Below are 17,621 nucleotides of genomic sequence, written 5' to 3' on the forward strand. Positions count from 1 at the left end.
TTTGTGTTTGAGAAACATATTTTCAAGATCTGAAACTCTTTTCATTTCAATTTACAAATCATAGATTCGATTTGTAAATTACCAAATTTAATATGTGATAATGTTGAGTATATTATTAGAGGTTTCATAATCTTTTGTAATATACAATTGTGATATATATTTTAAAAAGCAACAATCTAAATCTATATTTTTACCGATGTTATTATTTCTTTTATTAATAAAAAATCACTATATTAGAAATGAAGATGAAGGACCAATTTTGTATAAGAAATAACGTAGTTTCAGTTAAATAATTCATGCAGTTCGACTGTACCGTTCCTTGTCTTTTTAAGTTTAGAATAATATTCGACCTGGCTGCATAAAAGTTTGTGATCATTGAAATATTGTGAAACAATTCCAATACTTCTATTTTAAAATACCCTTATTGTTTAAATACATGTTATGTGTTGTTTATAAATAAAATATCTTAAATAAATGCTAAAGAAAATACAAAGTTGTTATTCATATAACGAAAGGCCATACCTGTTCGCGCAGCTCAGGAAGGCCCTCCACTCTTGCCTCTAACTTCGTGGTCGTATACATGGTGCACAAAAATATTTGAAAACAAGGAACAAAGAACTAGCAACGTCGAAGGTCGAAGGGTATACTGAATATAAGATCGCTGGGTATATGCGCGATACCTCGGGGCGCTTGCGCAGACGAGGCATGCTTAAGCCAATCAGAGCTTACATGCGCAGAACGAACGAAACTCGTCGTATAACGAGTATGATCTCGTTGAACGAATAATAATTAAAAGAAACCTAAAAATCTGAGTCCATACCTGCACATTTCATTATGTTATTTATTTTCTATTTACTTTCTTATAAGTATTTTACTGTTATTTTTGCCGTTCTATTTCAAACAATTAAAGCTAGTAAATTTTCAATTTCAACCTTTCAAATATCATAATTTCGCGGCTGCTTACACGAGCATGCGATAAACATCTGAATCTGTTAATAAAATAAATAAAGAAAACATAAATTTTGTTTCTTTATTAAAATCATATTTTATCATTCTATGTACGGGTGCTATAACAGTTAAATTAGATTTTTTATCGTTTGTATTTTTAATACGAAAGATAGAATCGCGGCCATTACGAATTTAACAACGTCATAGCATCAGTAAAGGAATTTCAGAACACGATAGTTGAACGTGGCACGAATTCTCGTTCCCTAGTGCGGGTAGATTAATCGTTTTTATTCACGAAAGTTATATTACTCGAATTCTACTCTATGATGAATCTTTGTAATGCGTTATAATTGTATACAAAAATACTCTATGACTATTGAAAACTAGTCATGAATTTCGGAACTGTAGAATGTCCGTTGCGTAGGTCGAAAATAACATACGCCATAGGCGCCATTAAACGGCGCCATCTGGATAACATTACAAAGAAATTATATTAGCAAGAGTTTAGAAAAACTTTTGAATAACGTTATTACTCTTCCGTGCGACGAGTATTGTAAGGTAAAATTTAAGAAATTTAAAAATCGGTGTAACATACACCGATCACGTTTTCATTATGTTTATGTGCAGGAGTACACACTCCTTATGATTATATTTACTTAACCTCAATTTTAAATGAAAAATGAATACCTGCGATTATGAAAATGTAATTTCGTATTTGTCGTATGCTGATAATAAAGATATTAAATCATTTTTAAGAGAACAGATTCAAAATATTATCAATTTTACAAATAACAGTGTAGAATTTAGAACTTTGGAAATATCGATAACTACTACAGCTCTTAAGTAACGATAATATATATTAAGTTGTTTGAACATATTTTTATCAATTTTGTATGAATCAATGAATTTGTAATAATGATATACAATATATACAGTAGTTAACATACAACATGCATAAACAGCATGATACAACGGTAAGCCAGATATTTTTATTTATAATGTCATGTTACATAAAATTCTTAAAGTATGAATTAAAATTATATTTTGTATTTCTTTATTCAGGTCATAAAACTTTTGCGCATACATATTTAGGACATATATATGTACAATGAAAAAAATTTAAATAAGTGGATCAAAGATGCAGCGCATTGAAATTAATAACAAGGATCATAATTATAGCGAAGTAAAACCAGATAATTTTGAATCTAGTGATAGTAACAGTCAAAATGCATATGACAGTGATATTAAACCCCTGTGTAAATCCACTAAAGAAACATTTGGACAAGTTAAAGACATAAATGAATTAAAGAAGATAACACCACGTGTGAAATTATTGACTCACGATGCTAATAGTTTGAATGAGTTAACTAAAATTTCGTTGCACAACAAAATATCTGCACAAAAAAAGTTATCTATATTGGAGCAAACTAAACAAGAATTGAAAAAATATTGTAGGACTTGTGCTGGTTTAAAGTTTCCATTAGTTGATATTTTTAGTGAGAAAGGTATTCAGATGAGATTAAGTCAACAGATTAAACATTTGGAAGAAATAAATTCATATGACAGTTTATCCACTCAAATGTGTATGGACTGTATTTGTGATTTGAAAATGAGTTATAAATTTTTTATGCAAATTAAGAAAGCAGAAGTTAAATTAAAGTCCATTCATTTTACTCTGACTGAGACAGCAACAAGAAATCTAGAAGCAAAGAAGATGCAATCTGTAGAACGTATTGAAAAACATGTAGAGAATATTGTGGAAGATAATTTCCTCAATCCATCTACAAGTAAGGAACATAATGAAGAGGTACTTGTACAAAAAGTACCTGAGGATATTCCAGTGAAAGATAATTTACACTGTATAAAAATAGGAAAAGTGAATGTTGAAGAGTTAGAAAAGCCTGAAGTTGAAGTTTTTGAAGAAATGATAATTGAAGAAAACAGTGATAATGAATCTATAGAAGAGTTCGATCCGGATGATCCTCCTTTTCAACCTGATAGTTCTGATGCAGCAGAATCTGATGATGAAGTAGTTGTACAAACACCAGCTGTAAAAAGACGAAATATTCAGAAAGAAAATATTCCAAGACAATATCCCCCATCAATGTTTCTTTGCGATTATAACTCAGCTCCAGATAATGAGAGTACTGATTGTAATCAAACAACATATAAGTATGATTCATCTCTAAAAGCATACATTAAAATAGAAGATACAGAAGATAATAATCATTCTTGTGAACCACAAAATATAATTAGGACTGAGACCGCATGTAATGCTGAAAGTACAAAAGAATCCACGAAACAGCCAAACATATTAAAACGAAGACTTTTATTACAAACTAGAAAAGACTTGTCTGAAGAAACAGACGAAAATCAGTCTGGTGTTTCTGATAAAAATGGTGGTCATAAAGATTTTAAAGTACAAAAGTTAGATGTAAATAATTCTTTGAACATTAATAGTAACCAGGAAGATGGAATTATGTATGTTACAGTAAAGGGATCTAAACCGAATGAAATATTATTAGTGAAAGTAAAAAAAATGGATAAACCGTTTGAGAAAAAAGATGATAAATGTTTGGGAAAAAAGCCTTTTGAAATTAAACCGATGGATAAAATTTTTAAACGCTACGAAACACTTGTTACAAAAGAAAAGGATTTGTTTCCAGAACGGACAAAAAAGTCTGAAATAAGAGAACAGATCATAGAAGAACAAATAGAAGAATATAAGAAAAAACGGGAGAAGGTATTAGGTGGACATGCTAGTATTTCACTCCCTATAAAGTCCGAAGAAACTCAAACTCGTTACTTCAAACGTAACGAAAGTCAAGATAGCCAGAAATTTACTCCGCATGCGGAAAACGAATCAACTGCAAACGTACAATTTATTAAAGAAGAAGATGATTGTACTCCAAAAATTGAAAATGATAGTACGGATACTGTGGAACCAGAAAAAGAAAAATCCGCTAATGAAAAATCATATGTAAATACCGAGGAGTATTTATCACGTTTAGCAAAGCTTAAACTAAAATGGGAGGAAGCAAAGAAGAAAAAAGAGTCTTTGCAGAAAGAACTTGACGAATCTTATACAGAAGGAAATATTGAAAAATTGGCAAGAATTTTAGGGGAGAAAGAAAAAAATTTACAGGATTTTCAAGATTATTTAAAGCAACGTAAAATCGTAATTACAAGATTAAAAGACGAAGACATTATTTCCCTTTATGAGGATAGAAATAATGCAGTGCTTAAAAACAATTTGCCTGATTTAATAGACGAAAGTCAACCAGCAGATTACATTCCAGAAGAAAATTATCTGGAATGTGATTATTGTCCAGAAACATTTGCTTCTAAAGATATTCTCGAGGAGCATTTAAAGATGCACGATTATAAAATTATGCATTTTTGCGAAGATTGTATGGAAGAATTTCCAACTAATAAGGCAAAACGAAATCACAGCGTAGTTTGCATAAAAAAGTTATTATGTAAATACTGTGAGGTGATGTTAGATTCAAAGGGAAAGAAACGCCAGCATGAGCAGAAACATTGCGATAATATGTATGGACAATTATGCGATGTATGCGGTGAAAAGTTTAAACATCAAGGAACTCTAGATCAGCATGTAAAAACCCAACACATGAGCTGGGAGAAAATATATCAATGCCCAAAGTGTCCGAAAAAATTTGCATTCAAACAGAAGCTTAGCTTTCATTTAAAGTCAGTACATACAACATTAAGGGCCTATTTATGCGAGGATTGCGGAGCAGACTTTAAAAATCCTGCGAGTCTTAGACATCATAGAATACGTAAACATCAACCGGTTGGCAATAAAAGAGAATGCCCAGTTTGTCATAAATTAGTTCCATTTTATAGTCTTTCTAAGCATATGCATACTCATAAAGCGTATACCATTCAATGTCCACACTGTGACAAAATGTTTAAGAATAGTTCAACTTTGAAACAACATGTAAGAATTCATGAAGATCAGCGTCAGTATCGTTGTGACACTTGTGGTGTTGGTTTCAATAGGCGAGATGGCTTAAGATTGCATATGAGAGTACACGAGAAAACTGATAGTAGAGGATTAAAAGAATGTTCGTGTCAAGTATGCGGTGAAAAGTTTCCAAACCACTCGACACTTGTTATACATAGAAATCGAGTTCACAAGGATGGTAGACAGTATACATGTCACATATGTAACAGATCAATGATCTCGACTAGATCATTAGAATGGCATATGTCTCATATACACAATGAGTCTCTTCCTGGTGTTGTAAAAGAAGACACGGATGGAGCACTGGAAAAGAAAAGAGTGTCATGTTATCACTGTAATAAAACATTTAAAACAGAAATGATTTTAAGAACGCATATTAAAAACACTCATATGGAGAAAGATCCGATGAAGTGTTTAGATTGTGAATTAACATTTACTTCTGAAGTAAGATTAAGACACCATATGATGGTGACTCATAACAGATTAGAAGGAACATTACCGTGTCCACATTGTCCGAAGAGATTTGTGAATCAGCTCAGGTTGAAGACACATATGATATCTCATTCTGAAGAGAGGCCATACACGTGTGAAATTTGTGGATTTAACTTGAAAACGAAAATACAATTGATTAAACATCACCAGAATAGACACAGTGATGAAAGACCGTTGCAGTGTAGATATTGTCCTTGGAGATGTAAACAAGTTAGCGCTCTTGTATGTCATGAAAGGACTCATACTAATGAACGACCATACTCTTGTAGTGTGTGTAGGCAACGTTTTAAATATTTAGGTGACAAAAACAAACATGAGAGAAGACACGAAAGTTTAGGAGGATCTGGATTCAAAAGAATAGTACCTGGGAGAAATATTAAACCTAAAGTCCAGGAAGATTCTTCCTGTTCTGAGCACGAACAAGAAAGTTTAACTAATGCAGAGCATCAAATTGTCGAGGGCGAATACGAAGAGCAAACAGATCAACAGTACGAGGAAGAACAGATAGTTAAGTTTGAAGAACAGGAAATAGTAAAGTTTGAAGAACAAGAAATAACTGAAGAATATGAACAAGTATATGAACAGGTATTAATTATAATTATTTATAATCATAATTTTATATTTTATATTCAGTATTTGATATTTTAATTGAAATTTTAATAATCCACCCATCTTTTTAATAGGAATATGAAGAAACGTCTAGAGAAGCTTCGGATGCAGCGGAAGTTATAATGAACATGGAAGATACCACTGTTTATACTGAAGAAGTAACGGCGGACAATATTGAACCCGCAGAAATAATAACAGATGAAATGATGACAAATGAAATACTACAATCAGGTGCTGTAGTTCATTTGCAGCAAGAAGATGATTCAGGAAAAATCCAAGTGATCCCAGTTATGCTGTCTTTACCTGATCTGTCTGATGCAAATACAGAGGTCAATTTAGCTACAGCATCTATTATGTATAATAATTGAATTTAGTATCGTATTCTATATATGCGATATTCTTTGTAAAGAAAAAATAATCAACTTTATTGTGGTTAATTATACACTTAAAAAACTGTTTATTTGGGATAAATTGTAGGAAGTAAATCACATTCCCAAATACAGCATATTCTAAAAATGTATATTTCCTTGAAACATATATAGATTTCAAACTTTTTAGGATATTAACTATACACCCAAAGGTCAAAATAACATTTTGCTATTAAGGTTGCAGTTTTGTAAGATTATTTTACTGTATGAAGATACTTAGTAAAATCACGCTAAGATTGTAAAAAATAATGATACAACAGATTTTATCCTCATAATGCTTTCAATACAAAATTTTTTGTTTCATTATAAATAATGAATAAAAATATCTGTAGTATGGATATAAAGTATTTTGTACAAATCTATAAAAGATAAACAAGTATTTTACTTAATAATACAAATATAAATTTCACGATATTAATAAAACTGACATTATTCATAACCATATGCCTATTTGTGAACTATACGATTGAAATTTCTTTAGTTTGTCACATTTACTAATTACATAAGCTTTTTCATTAGTGTTTTTCATTCCCTAATTTATGAAGTATGGGTGATAATTATTTTTACCCATTATTCATGCATTTTATAAATATAGCAAAGTGAAAAAAGGGATCCAATATTTTCTCAAATACTTTTGGTTTCTTTTTTTGATTGCATAGGAAAATCGTCCAATATGTAATATACGTTCATATAATATATATTTCAAATATAACTTTGTACGTTTAAGACAAAAATTTTATACATTACAAAATTAACGCTCATTAGTTTAAACATCACTTAGGTGTAATTAAGTATAATTAGTTAATAAACCATTTGCATTACTTTATAATGATATTTCATTTTTATATTATTATGAATTAGAAGATTTTTTTACTACTAAAAATCTTCGTTTTCTTATTGTTGCAAAATTGCCATTAAATTTGTTATTTCTACGTACTACATTAGAAAATTTAATATTTACTAAATCTATTATGACATACTGCATGATTAATTGAATTATAACTACAAGAATACTTTTCATCTTACAACTACACACATTACTATAAGTTATACATTAACAAATTTGTTTCTTTCCTAATTGTAACGAAATTGCACATTTTAATTTCTATATTTATTTTCTTATATTATTCATCTTTTTGTCCATCAATCTTATCTGTATTTTATTGTGGCAATAAAAGAATTTGAATATCAAATATTTTTCTATTAGATGTTGCATTTTAAAAATTTTTACTGCATACGTATAATAAATTTATATTCCAATTATGTATAATTTGAAGTTGACAATATACAATTCTTTTAATAAATATAAACACTTTATGTATATTCAGATAAAGTGTGTATTACATTTTGTATTTTATACAAAATAAAAACATATATACGTTACGTTAAAAATAAATGCAAATAAGTATTAACTTATTTGATGCAGAGGTAAATGTTAGAATCCTTGTACTATACAAGAAAAATGTACAAATATACATACAAATCTACAGGGTGTCCGGCTACGGTTGAACATCCTTTCAGGGGGTGGTAGCTGGGGTGATTCTGAACAACTGTTTCCTTTACCAAAATGCTAGCTAAAGCTTAGTATTTAAATTATTAATTAAAAACACTAACTAATCAGAGCGGGATCAGCCGCAGGAATATTCGCAATGACAACCGGCCTCGACCATGGTCGGAAACAAACTGCTCGGAAACCGCGTTGGTTCGTAACCGACACTTCTGCGCGTGAGCATGCGCCTTATGCGCGCTCTAATTGGTTGACGTTTTTCGTTAATAATTCAAAAACTAAACCTTAATGGACGTTTTGATAAAAGAAGACGTTATTGTACTTATTATCCTTAACAATTAAAGTACCAATATTGTTCTATTATAATCAATTATAATTTTTACTTTTCTAAATTTTGATAGTATTGTGCAAGAACACTCCATGCTTTAGGCGACATAAAACCATTAGGTGGATTTTCACCTACTTTTGCTAAAGCTGTAAAAGAATATTATAAATATTATTCTTTGAAATTCTATTACATTTTAGATAAACACTTTAGATATATATATGTAAAAATACATACTACGCATTTTTGTTCCCGATATAAATTCGAAATCTCCTTTTCGTTCTGTATCAAAAAAGGACATTTTTTTATGCCTTTTATCATACGCTGCAACTTTAAATGGTATGATCTCCAGATCTTGCAAACCTCGAGCTATTGACAGAACTCGAGCTCCATGAGAAGGATCATAAAGATTTCCATCTAAGGTTACAGTTTTGTTAGGATGTGGTATACCAGCTGGGTCTCTTCCAACAATGTAAAAATTAGCACCTGCATTCATTCTAGCTTTTGCATGCCACTGTACCTAATAATAAATAACAAATTATAAATCGGAGAAAAGTACTGTAGTTATATACGTATAACTCATACCTCAACTGGTCCAGCATACATCATTGGACTTGGAAAAATTGCTAATAAAGTAGAATTACTATCTAGAACACCTTCACTTAGTACTGCCTCATGTTGAAGAATTCTAGTATGTAATGGTACATCATCATCCTTTGTCCAACCACCCAAAGGATGTAAAAGTAGTACAGGATTTTTAAATCCTCTTTCTTCTAATAAATGCTTTTTAGTATCCTATAGAAAAGTAGAAAAAAATACAAAGATTTATTATATAAATATACATATATGTAAATAACAAATCAACATACTTGCATCAATAATGCATGACCATTATGTATAGGATTTCTAAGTTGAAATGCAAATACAGCATCAGCTTTCATTTTTTTACATTTCGTTCTGATTTCATTCGGTGTAAGTCTATATTTATCCAGACCATCATGCCATCTAATTCTTTTAAAAACTTCAATATCACCACCTACTAACCAATCTCCAGAATCATGAATCATTTTTACATACGGATGGCCTAAATTATTAGTACCAAATTGCCATCCACATCTTTCTTCTTTTCTATGGAAATAAAATTCCGGTCTACGTAATATTGCAAGTGCTTTATTTTTGTACTTTAGCGTGAAAGCCGAAAGCCCATCCAAACGTTCCTTATCTTCCGTGTGTATCGCAAGAACTATGGGAACAGATTGATTAACTTCCTTATCTCCATCAAGGAGACATTTTAAATGTTGAGTCTAAAAATATTGTTTAAGTATTTTATGTTTTTATTATTATTTTATATTTCATCATTAGAAAAATTCATACTTGTAAATATTGATCTTCCCGCATAAAACCAGTGAGAGGAGCAGCCCAACCTTCTGCTAAAACTTGCAGCCATTGTACATCTATTTCACTAATTTCTAAGCTCTGAAGAGTAGCTGCTTCTGCTTTGCCAGAAGATATTCGTGATTCTGGAACGAATAACTCCCGTATCGGTATTGTTGGTTTTTGAAGCACTGGTATAATACACTGTTTCTCCAGAAGATCTATAACTGTTGCAGCTGATTCTTCTGGAGTACAGTTTTCAGTGGTTACCACTAAATCAGGGTTTACTGGTCTCTCATACATTTGATCTATTCCAGTAAAGCCTTTAATAGCTCCTTGACGCGCCTTTTTATACAATCCTTTCGTGTCCCTAGCTTCGCATACATTAAGGGGTGTATCGACGAAGATCTCGAAAAATGGAAGATCAGACATTTTATGAATTTGTCTTGCCATTTGCCTGTCTTCTTCAAACGGTGATACAAAGCTACATAAACAAATTTGACCGCTATCAGCAAATAATTTAGCTACTTCTGCAACTCTCCTTATGTTCTCTTTCCTATCTTCTTTGCTGAAACCAAGGTTGCAGTTTAAACCACTCCTTACGTTATCTCCATCAAGGCCATAAGCAGCAATTCCATGATTAACTAAAATAGCTTCAACTTGAAAAGCTATAGAAGTTTTTCCAGCACCGGAAAGCCCTGTTAACCAAACTGTGCATCCTCGAAAGCCTCTTACGCTTCCTATTGCTTGGCCTCTTTTTGCTCTTGATACATGATGTGCTTGCTCTGATACATTAGAACAAGTCTAAAAAATGGAATTCTTTATAAAATAAGATATTAAACAAGAAACTTAAAAAAATTATATTTAAAAATTTCTAACTATTTAAATATCTTTATTTATTCTTTTACACACAAACATAAATGCATTTACTTATATAAAAAAAAACTTTTATTTAAACAAAAATTAACAATATACTATGACATAAAATATATTTAAATATATGTAGAACTTGTTTAGTCGATACATACCGTCATTATTCGTTTATTTGGGATTTCAGAAGTTTCGTTTGACATAATTTTTACTTTTGTATATTTATATGTACATTTATGTATATACGTGGCAGTTAGTCAAACAGAATGAAAATTTAATGTGTTACGTATTTAAATGGAAAAGAACTTACTAAACATAAAAATACAGATTCAAATTTTATTACGGCGTGTATAAATTTTCTAAAAGTTGTCATTAATTTTTAAAATTATAATAAACAATACGTTATAAAGAACGACGGGCACTTCCCAAGCAATAGCGGCTGCGGAGCACGCTTTAACGGTACTGTGAGCCAATTGTAGACACTAGCGCTTTAACAGATGACATGTTATATAGTTAATAACTGTATAATACGTGCCAGATGATTTTTAAAATATGATGTTATATTTTAGAAATATGTATGTATTCTATAGAATACATCTTTATATAATTACACAATGTATAATCATATCATGTATGTATATATGGGTATATAAATTGAAAATTGATCTAAATTATAGGTTGAAGAATTAAATAGTCTGATAGGTGAATTATATTAAAAAATAAAAGCAATTATTATTTCGTACTATGTTTATTATCATGACGAAATGATCACAAATCATTAAGAAAAATAAACCATTTAATGGTAATTTAGTTTTAAATTTCTACAATTTCTATATAAAACAAGTTCTATACAGTTCTATAACTGAAAAATTTCAATAGAATGTACATATATAAGTAATAGTACAAAAAATGAAAAAGAAAGTATCTTCTACATCAAATTGGTGATAACATTCTAATATTATATTTTTCTTTATTTATAGTTTCATCTAGCATATACTCCACATACATATGTGCTGTACTTGGATTATTAGGAAAATAATATACCGGAGCCTCAACATCCAAAATCTTTGTTAGATCACATTTTACACTTACAGAATACATAGGTTCTCCAATAGATCCAAAAATATCATCTATGTAGCCTAACAATGTGTAGTCTGATTTACAATCTGAATAATTTAAACTACTCAAAAACAAAGGACTTCCAAAATATAAAAGATATTTAGAAGAATATGGTTTTACAACTACTATATCTAATGTTTTAATAACATTATTAATTTTTCCAGCCACATAGTTCTCTTGTTTTTCATTATGCTGTCCTGAAGATTGTATTCTTAATTCTTCCAAGCATTTATTTATCCTTAAAACATGAAATTATATGTATATATGCATACACATGACCATGCGTATGATTAATAAATTACTTACTGATCCATTGTTGTAAAATGTAAAATTCTTTCAGAACTTTTATCCTTTATTTGAAATTATAATATATTTAAACTTAGTTCACTGTTTTATGAAAACAAGTATCACTCAACTTTTCTTATATTATTGTATCTTCTTTGTTTAATAAAAAAGAGTATGAAAAATTTGTATCAAAGGAAAAATATATTTTTCGAGTACTTTACTGTTACAGTTATTCTCATTTCGAAGTATTTTTGACTTGAACGAGATCGCAAAGTTTATCAAGGTTACAATGGTAAACAAATGTAAAAAGTGTCTTATATATACTTATGACATGTCCAGTGTATAATATAGAGTTTGTGTAGAACCTAGTACATTATACAATACATGAAATTGTTTCCTTCTTTAAATACAAAAATATGTACATAATAGAACATACATAATATTTTAAGTATTTTGCATTAAACAATTTAAACCACTTTAATTTATGATCCAAGTTCAAATGCATTCATGTCATTTTTATGTTATTTTTTCTTATTTATTTCCCATAATGAATTTCTTACAAATCTTTTTGCAACATCTTTATTCACTCTAGGCATAAGACTATTTCTATCACTGATCTGTTTTGCACGTGCCATAGACTTTTTCAATCGTTCATTTTCAGATCTTATTTGATGTTTTGCTGGGTCCACTCCTAATTAAACGAATATAAAATATAAATAAAAAATAGATAAATTATCAATGTAAAAACAAAAAATACACTCTACCTTCTGCACGCAAGTACATCCAAAACGTACTATTTAAACAATAAGACATCAATAGATCATACTGAATTTTATCTTCATCAGAGAGTTTTTCATATATTTCTGGATCTGTAGCCATTTTAATTGTATCTTCGATTTTCATCGCTGCATCATGAAACTGTGTGACTCTTGCAATAAGATTTGTATCATTTGATAATTCTTCAAAATCTGCATCCATGTTTATTTAAAAAAATTATAACCTCAATAATAAATCAACAAATTTCTTACAAACCGTCCATCACAAAAACAACTTTCTTATTTCTTTGTTTATGGAGCTTGAAGTTGCAGAGTAATATGTGTTCCGCCCTGTTTGCAATTTTTGTAAATTTCTTTAGAAATACTTGATTAATGTTTGAAATAATGAAGATATCGTAATGAATCTAATTTGTAATTTGCTTTAATCATTATTTGAAACATATTTTTCATAAAAAGTCATCTAAACTCTAGGGAATTACAGTTTCAAAGTACAATTTGACATCTTCTTCTCAAGTAATTCATGGAGAATCAAACAGCTGATTCGTTCTATGGTAGAGCACATGTCGTGCGGTAGTATGCAGTAATATAACGCTTTTTTCTCATAAAGTAATGAAGTTCTAACGAAAAACTGCATATTTACGTGTTAAAGAAAACGTATTGTACGTGTTCACTTGAGCGTGCAATGAAAAGGAAAGAATAGTAAGTTCTTTTTTAAGAAATTTTTGTCTAAGAAAAATGGCTGACCGTGATAGCGCATCTGAAAGCGACTCAAGCTCAATCGACGGAGGACCGATAATGATGCCACCGTCTCCTGTAACTAGAGAACAACTTCAAAAAAGAATTGAATCATTGCAACAGCATAATCGAGTTCTTAAAGTTGAGCTTGAAACGTATAAATTAAGAGTAAAGGCGTTGCAGGAGGAGAATCGTGGTCTTCGTCAAGCCTCTGTCATCATAGTAAGTTGCTTTTGTATTTTTAGTATTTCAATTCGTAATATATCGACACATTTATTGATTACATATACTATTTCATATTCAGTATTTTCTGTTGTTATATATAAGTAGTTAATAATTTCTTACGAAATTATAGTCATTTATTTAATATGAAACAGAATGTTTTGGAAAAAAGATTCATTTTTTTGATTTTATTGTTTCTCAGGTTTATTACAATTAGATTTTAATCTTTCATTCAGTTATGGTTTCTGTATTGACACATGAAGTACAAATCAATGACATACAGTTTCAATTTATGTAATGAATGTTATTTTGCATAATATTGTTCAATATACAAATTAGATATATTTTTCATTAATTTGAAATTATGAAATAATTATATTGAAAAGTTTATTAATCTGTAGATTTAAATATAAATGTTATTCTGTTAACTTGTAATAAAAAATTTCTGTAATATTAATATACATATGCATGCACATTTCCCATGTATATGTTAATTTCTATATTGTATTATAAATGTACTTTGTAATTTAAAAATAATTTTAGAAATTACATTTAACACTAATTTGTTCATATTTATATTGTAGTAATATTATTGTTTTGTTTATTGGATTATATTATAGCAAGCTAAAGCTGAACAGGAAGAAGAATTTATAAGTAATACATTATTAAAGAAAATTCAGGCACTTAAGAAAGAAAAGGAAACATTAGCACATCATTATGAACAAGAAGAAGAATGCTTAACAAATGATCTGTCAAGAAAGTTGAATCAATTGCGTCAAGAGAAATGTCGTTTGGAACAAACCTTAGAACAAGAGCAAGAATGTCTCGTAAATAAACTAATGAGAAAAATAGAAAAGCTTGAAGCTGAAACACTTGCTAAACAAAGCAATTTAGAGCAATTACGCAGAGAGAAAGTTGAACTTGAAAATACACTTGAGCAAGAGCAAGAAGCATTAGTAAACAAATTGTGGAAAAGAATGGATAAATTAGAGGCAGAGAAACGAATGCTTCAAATAAAATTAGATCAACCTGTATCGGATCCCGCTTCACCGAGAGAAATTAATAATGGTGATACTGCTACTAGTCTAAGTACACATATTCAAACTTTAAGAAGCGAAGTAGCCCGACTAAGACATACATTGCTCATCTCGCAACAAGAACGTAAGAAATTTTATCATACAGAAATACGAATTCAATTGTAATAATAACAAATATGGTTTCTAAATTGTCTAATGTATGTTATTTTTCAAATTAGATACAGAGAAAATGCAACGATATGTAAACGAAGAGAAACAAATTCGTGAAGAAAACTTGAGACTTCAAAGAAAACTGCAGCTAGAAGTAGAACGTCGCGAAGCTTTATGTAGACATCTTTCAGAATCAGAATCTAGGTAAATAATTGCATTATAAAAATTGTAAAAGTATTGTATTTTAATCTGAAACTTTACCTATTTATTAGTTTGGAAATGGAAGAAGAACGGCACTATAATGAAATCGTGATGTCCGGTGTAAACATAAGAAATCGTACTGTTTCTAGCCCTGTACCGTACAATCCTTCACCTAGTTCCTCTAGACCATTAAGTCCAGGTAACTCTAACAATTTACTATTCTCCAAATATTATTGTAATTATTTTATACAAAAATTTAAATACTTTTATGTTATTTTAATAGGTTCAGCGACCAGAGAAGGATTTAATACAAATCGATGTTATGCTTGTGGTCAGCATACTACAGTTCCATTTGCAAGTTCATCGCCTCCTTCCACTGTGAGTTATATTTCATTCTAGCCAAATAATTCATCAAATAAAATGTCAGTAGTAATATTAATAATATAAATAACAAATTCAAAACGTAAAATATTGTAAGTTCATATTAATTTTTAATATTTCATTATTGACAAACAGGCCCATGTGGTAATGTCTAATAGACGCACATCAGATAGATTTGTTAAACCTGCAATCCCACCAACAATTGTAAGTCCAACTGGTCCACCAATCGCTGCAAACGCAACTACAAATGCAACTGGCGGCTCACCAATGGATATTACTAAAACATAAGTCAGTTGAATTTCTCTTATCATAAATATTTCATCATGTATTCGTATAAAATAACACTTTTGTTGATGCATTTGTACTATGTGATTGTATAACATCATCAAAAGTTATTTTAGAATGAATTTCAGTTTTTAACATTTTAATTGTTTTACATTCATAGTACAGTGCATATATGTTAATTATAAAAATATCCATAAAAAAATGAATATGCTATAAATTGCTCTGTACTTCATATCAAATCGCTTAAATATTTCTCGTAACATGATACAAAGCAGTATTTACGAAAAAAAGTAAATAATCACTTATAAATATTTGATCTGCTTTAAAATAATCTAACAAAATAAAAGTTAAGGAAGGGAGAGATATTATTATAATCTCGCTCTTCTAATTTCCTTTATATTTCATTGTTGTTATGACAAGCTTAATGCATTTTTTTCGATGTTTAAATATAGTACGAAAAAAGTTTATCGTTAATTTAAGTACTTAGGTGGTAAGAAAACATATTTTTATAATGGTTACTATGTAACTTATTTAAATTTAAATATTTTCTTTTTGTTTTAATGTTAATTCTTGAAACGGAACTATATAGCATAATACGAAAACATAATAATTTTGTATGAATAATGTTTATAACGAAATTAGGAGAGCGAGAATTAATTAAAAAATTAATATGCCTTGAAGATAAATACGCAACTGTGGTTAAAAAAGAACTGTCAACGGAAAATGAAATAAAAACTTTAAGCTATCCTAAATTATTATAAATTTTTCATAGAATGTTCGTTATATTACAACATTGTTAAATGCTGTTGATTTAATTTTTTTTTTTCTTTTCTTTTATATACAATCACATAACTTCAGTATTTTACATATTAACTTACACAAACTGTGTTTGAAATTAATACTACATTGAAGATAACATTTACATGACACATTATTGCATTTACTTATGGATATGTTAAAACGTTTGAGAAGATAATTGATATCTGTAATATTCTCTTTGAAATGTTTCAAATACCTTTCTGTTTGTATTATCAATGTTACAAGCATCGTATTTGTTTAACTTGACTTGTTGAACATACCACTATGTGATATGCATATTGCTTGTTTGATTTTACTGGTTTTTGAAAATGTTTTGTTTAAAAATTAAGTTAATATGTTTTTTTTTTATTTACAATTTCATTAACTGTCTTATAACATATGTCATGTATAAAATATTTTCAATCAATGTTTATCTGAATGTGATAAAGTAAGCACAAAATTGTGCTGTAATAATATAATAATTCGAACATTTATTAATTACTATTGGTGCTTAAAACTATTAAAATCGTGAAATGATTCAATTTGTTATTAAAAAATATGTTGTGAACAACGTGTTTATTCCTTATTTAGTAATTCAACATTTAAGTTATAAAGAAAATTAAATTTTTGCATTATTGAAATTTCCCATGATACCAATTTATATATATAACATTTAGATATGTGTCACCATCTTAAATCATAAAGTCACTAAAAAGAATAAAAATTAATGAAACATGAAAACTAAATTAAAACAGTAAGGATATTGATGAAATAATAAATATTTCCCTAAAACAATTAACGGAAGAAACTATAAATTCTTTTATGGGTTCTATGAAATAGATGTTTCATAAATACTCTAAAAAATAGATAAATAATATATTGTTTGCTACGTTATATGAAATATAAGTGTATTAATTGTCATACATACAGAAATTTTGTTAAAATCTAGGTTAAAATTTAGAATTATTACTTATCAGTAATTATGCAAATATATTTCATTATTATATATTATGTACTTTACTCAAGCTTTTACGAAATACAGTCACTTTTTTGCTATTATATTTGTAAAACTTATTATCCTTGTTTAAAAC

General features: G+C 29.1%; 5 protein-coding genes across 5 annotated transcripts; 2 read left to right on the forward strand and 3 right to left on the reverse strand.

Moving 5' to 3' along the window:
* The first annotated feature begins 1,048 nt into the window (after positions 1-1,048).
* On the forward strand, positions 1,049-6,909 carry LOC114874623. The gene is made up of 3 exons (XM_029184082.2): positions 1,049-1,922; positions 2,011-6,013; positions 6,112-6,909. Exons 2-3 carry the CDS (start codon positions 2,087-2,089, stop codon positions 6,403-6,405), a joined length of 4,221 nt encoding a protein of 1,406 aa, XP_029039915.1. The 5' UTR covers positions 1,049-1,922; positions 2,011-2,086; the 3' UTR covers positions 6,406-6,909.
* Positions 6,910-7,146: 237 nt separating this feature from the next.
* On the reverse strand, positions 7,147-10,994 carry LOC114874625 (bifunctional 3'-phosphoadenosine 5'-phosphosulfate synthase-like). The gene is made up of 6 exons (XM_029184084.2): positions 10,700-10,994; positions 9,672-10,475; positions 9,167-9,601; positions 8,883-9,092; positions 8,535-8,817; positions 7,147-8,446 (listed from the first exon to the last, which is right to left on the reverse strand). Exons 1-6 carry the CDS (start codon positions 10,742-10,744, stop codon positions 8,352-8,354), a joined length of 1,872 nt encoding a protein of 623 aa, XP_029039917.1. The 5' UTR covers positions 10,745-10,994; the 3' UTR covers positions 7,147-8,351.
* A 325-nt stretch (positions 10,995-11,319) lies between these two features.
* Positions 11,320-12,024, reverse strand: LOC114874634. The gene is made up of 2 exons (XM_029184095.2): positions 11,967-12,024; positions 11,320-11,898 (listed from the first exon to the last, which is right to left on the reverse strand). Exons 1-2 carry the CDS (start codon positions 11,972-11,974, stop codon positions 11,475-11,477), a joined length of 432 nt encoding a protein of 143 aa, XP_029039928.1. The 5' UTR covers positions 11,975-12,024; the 3' UTR covers positions 11,320-11,474.
* Positions 12,025-12,127: 103 nt separating this feature from the next.
* Positions 12,128-13,067, reverse strand: LOC114874635 (nuclear nucleic acid-binding protein C1D-like). Its single transcript, XM_029184096.2, has 2 exons — positions 12,710-13,067; positions 12,128-12,636 (listed from the first exon to the last, which is right to left on the reverse strand). Exons 1-2 carry the CDS (start codon positions 12,921-12,923, stop codon positions 12,467-12,469), a joined length of 384 nt encoding a protein of 127 aa, XP_029039929.1. The 5' UTR covers positions 12,924-13,067; the 3' UTR covers positions 12,128-12,466.
* Positions 13,068-13,256: 189 nt separating this feature from the next.
* LOC114874628 (coiled-coil domain-containing protein 6) lies at positions 13,257-17,589 on the forward strand. Its single transcript, XM_029184088.2, has 6 exons — positions 13,257-13,678; positions 14,299-14,839; positions 14,934-15,069; positions 15,138-15,265; positions 15,350-15,444; positions 15,583-17,589. The coding sequence occupies exons 1-6, from the start codon at positions 13,457-13,459 to the stop codon at positions 15,733-15,735; spliced, it is 1,275 nt and encodes a 424-aa protein (XP_029039921.1). The 5' UTR covers positions 13,257-13,456; the 3' UTR covers positions 15,736-17,589.
* Positions 17,590-17,621: the final 32 nt, after the last annotated feature.

Source organism: Osmia bicornis, chromosome 6 (genome assembly GCF_907164935.1).
Source record: "Osmia bicornis bicornis chromosome 6, iOsmBic2.1, whole genome shotgun sequence".
Classification (NCBI taxonomy): domain Eukaryota; kingdom Metazoa; phylum Arthropoda; class Insecta; order Hymenoptera; family Megachilidae; genus Osmia; species Osmia bicornis.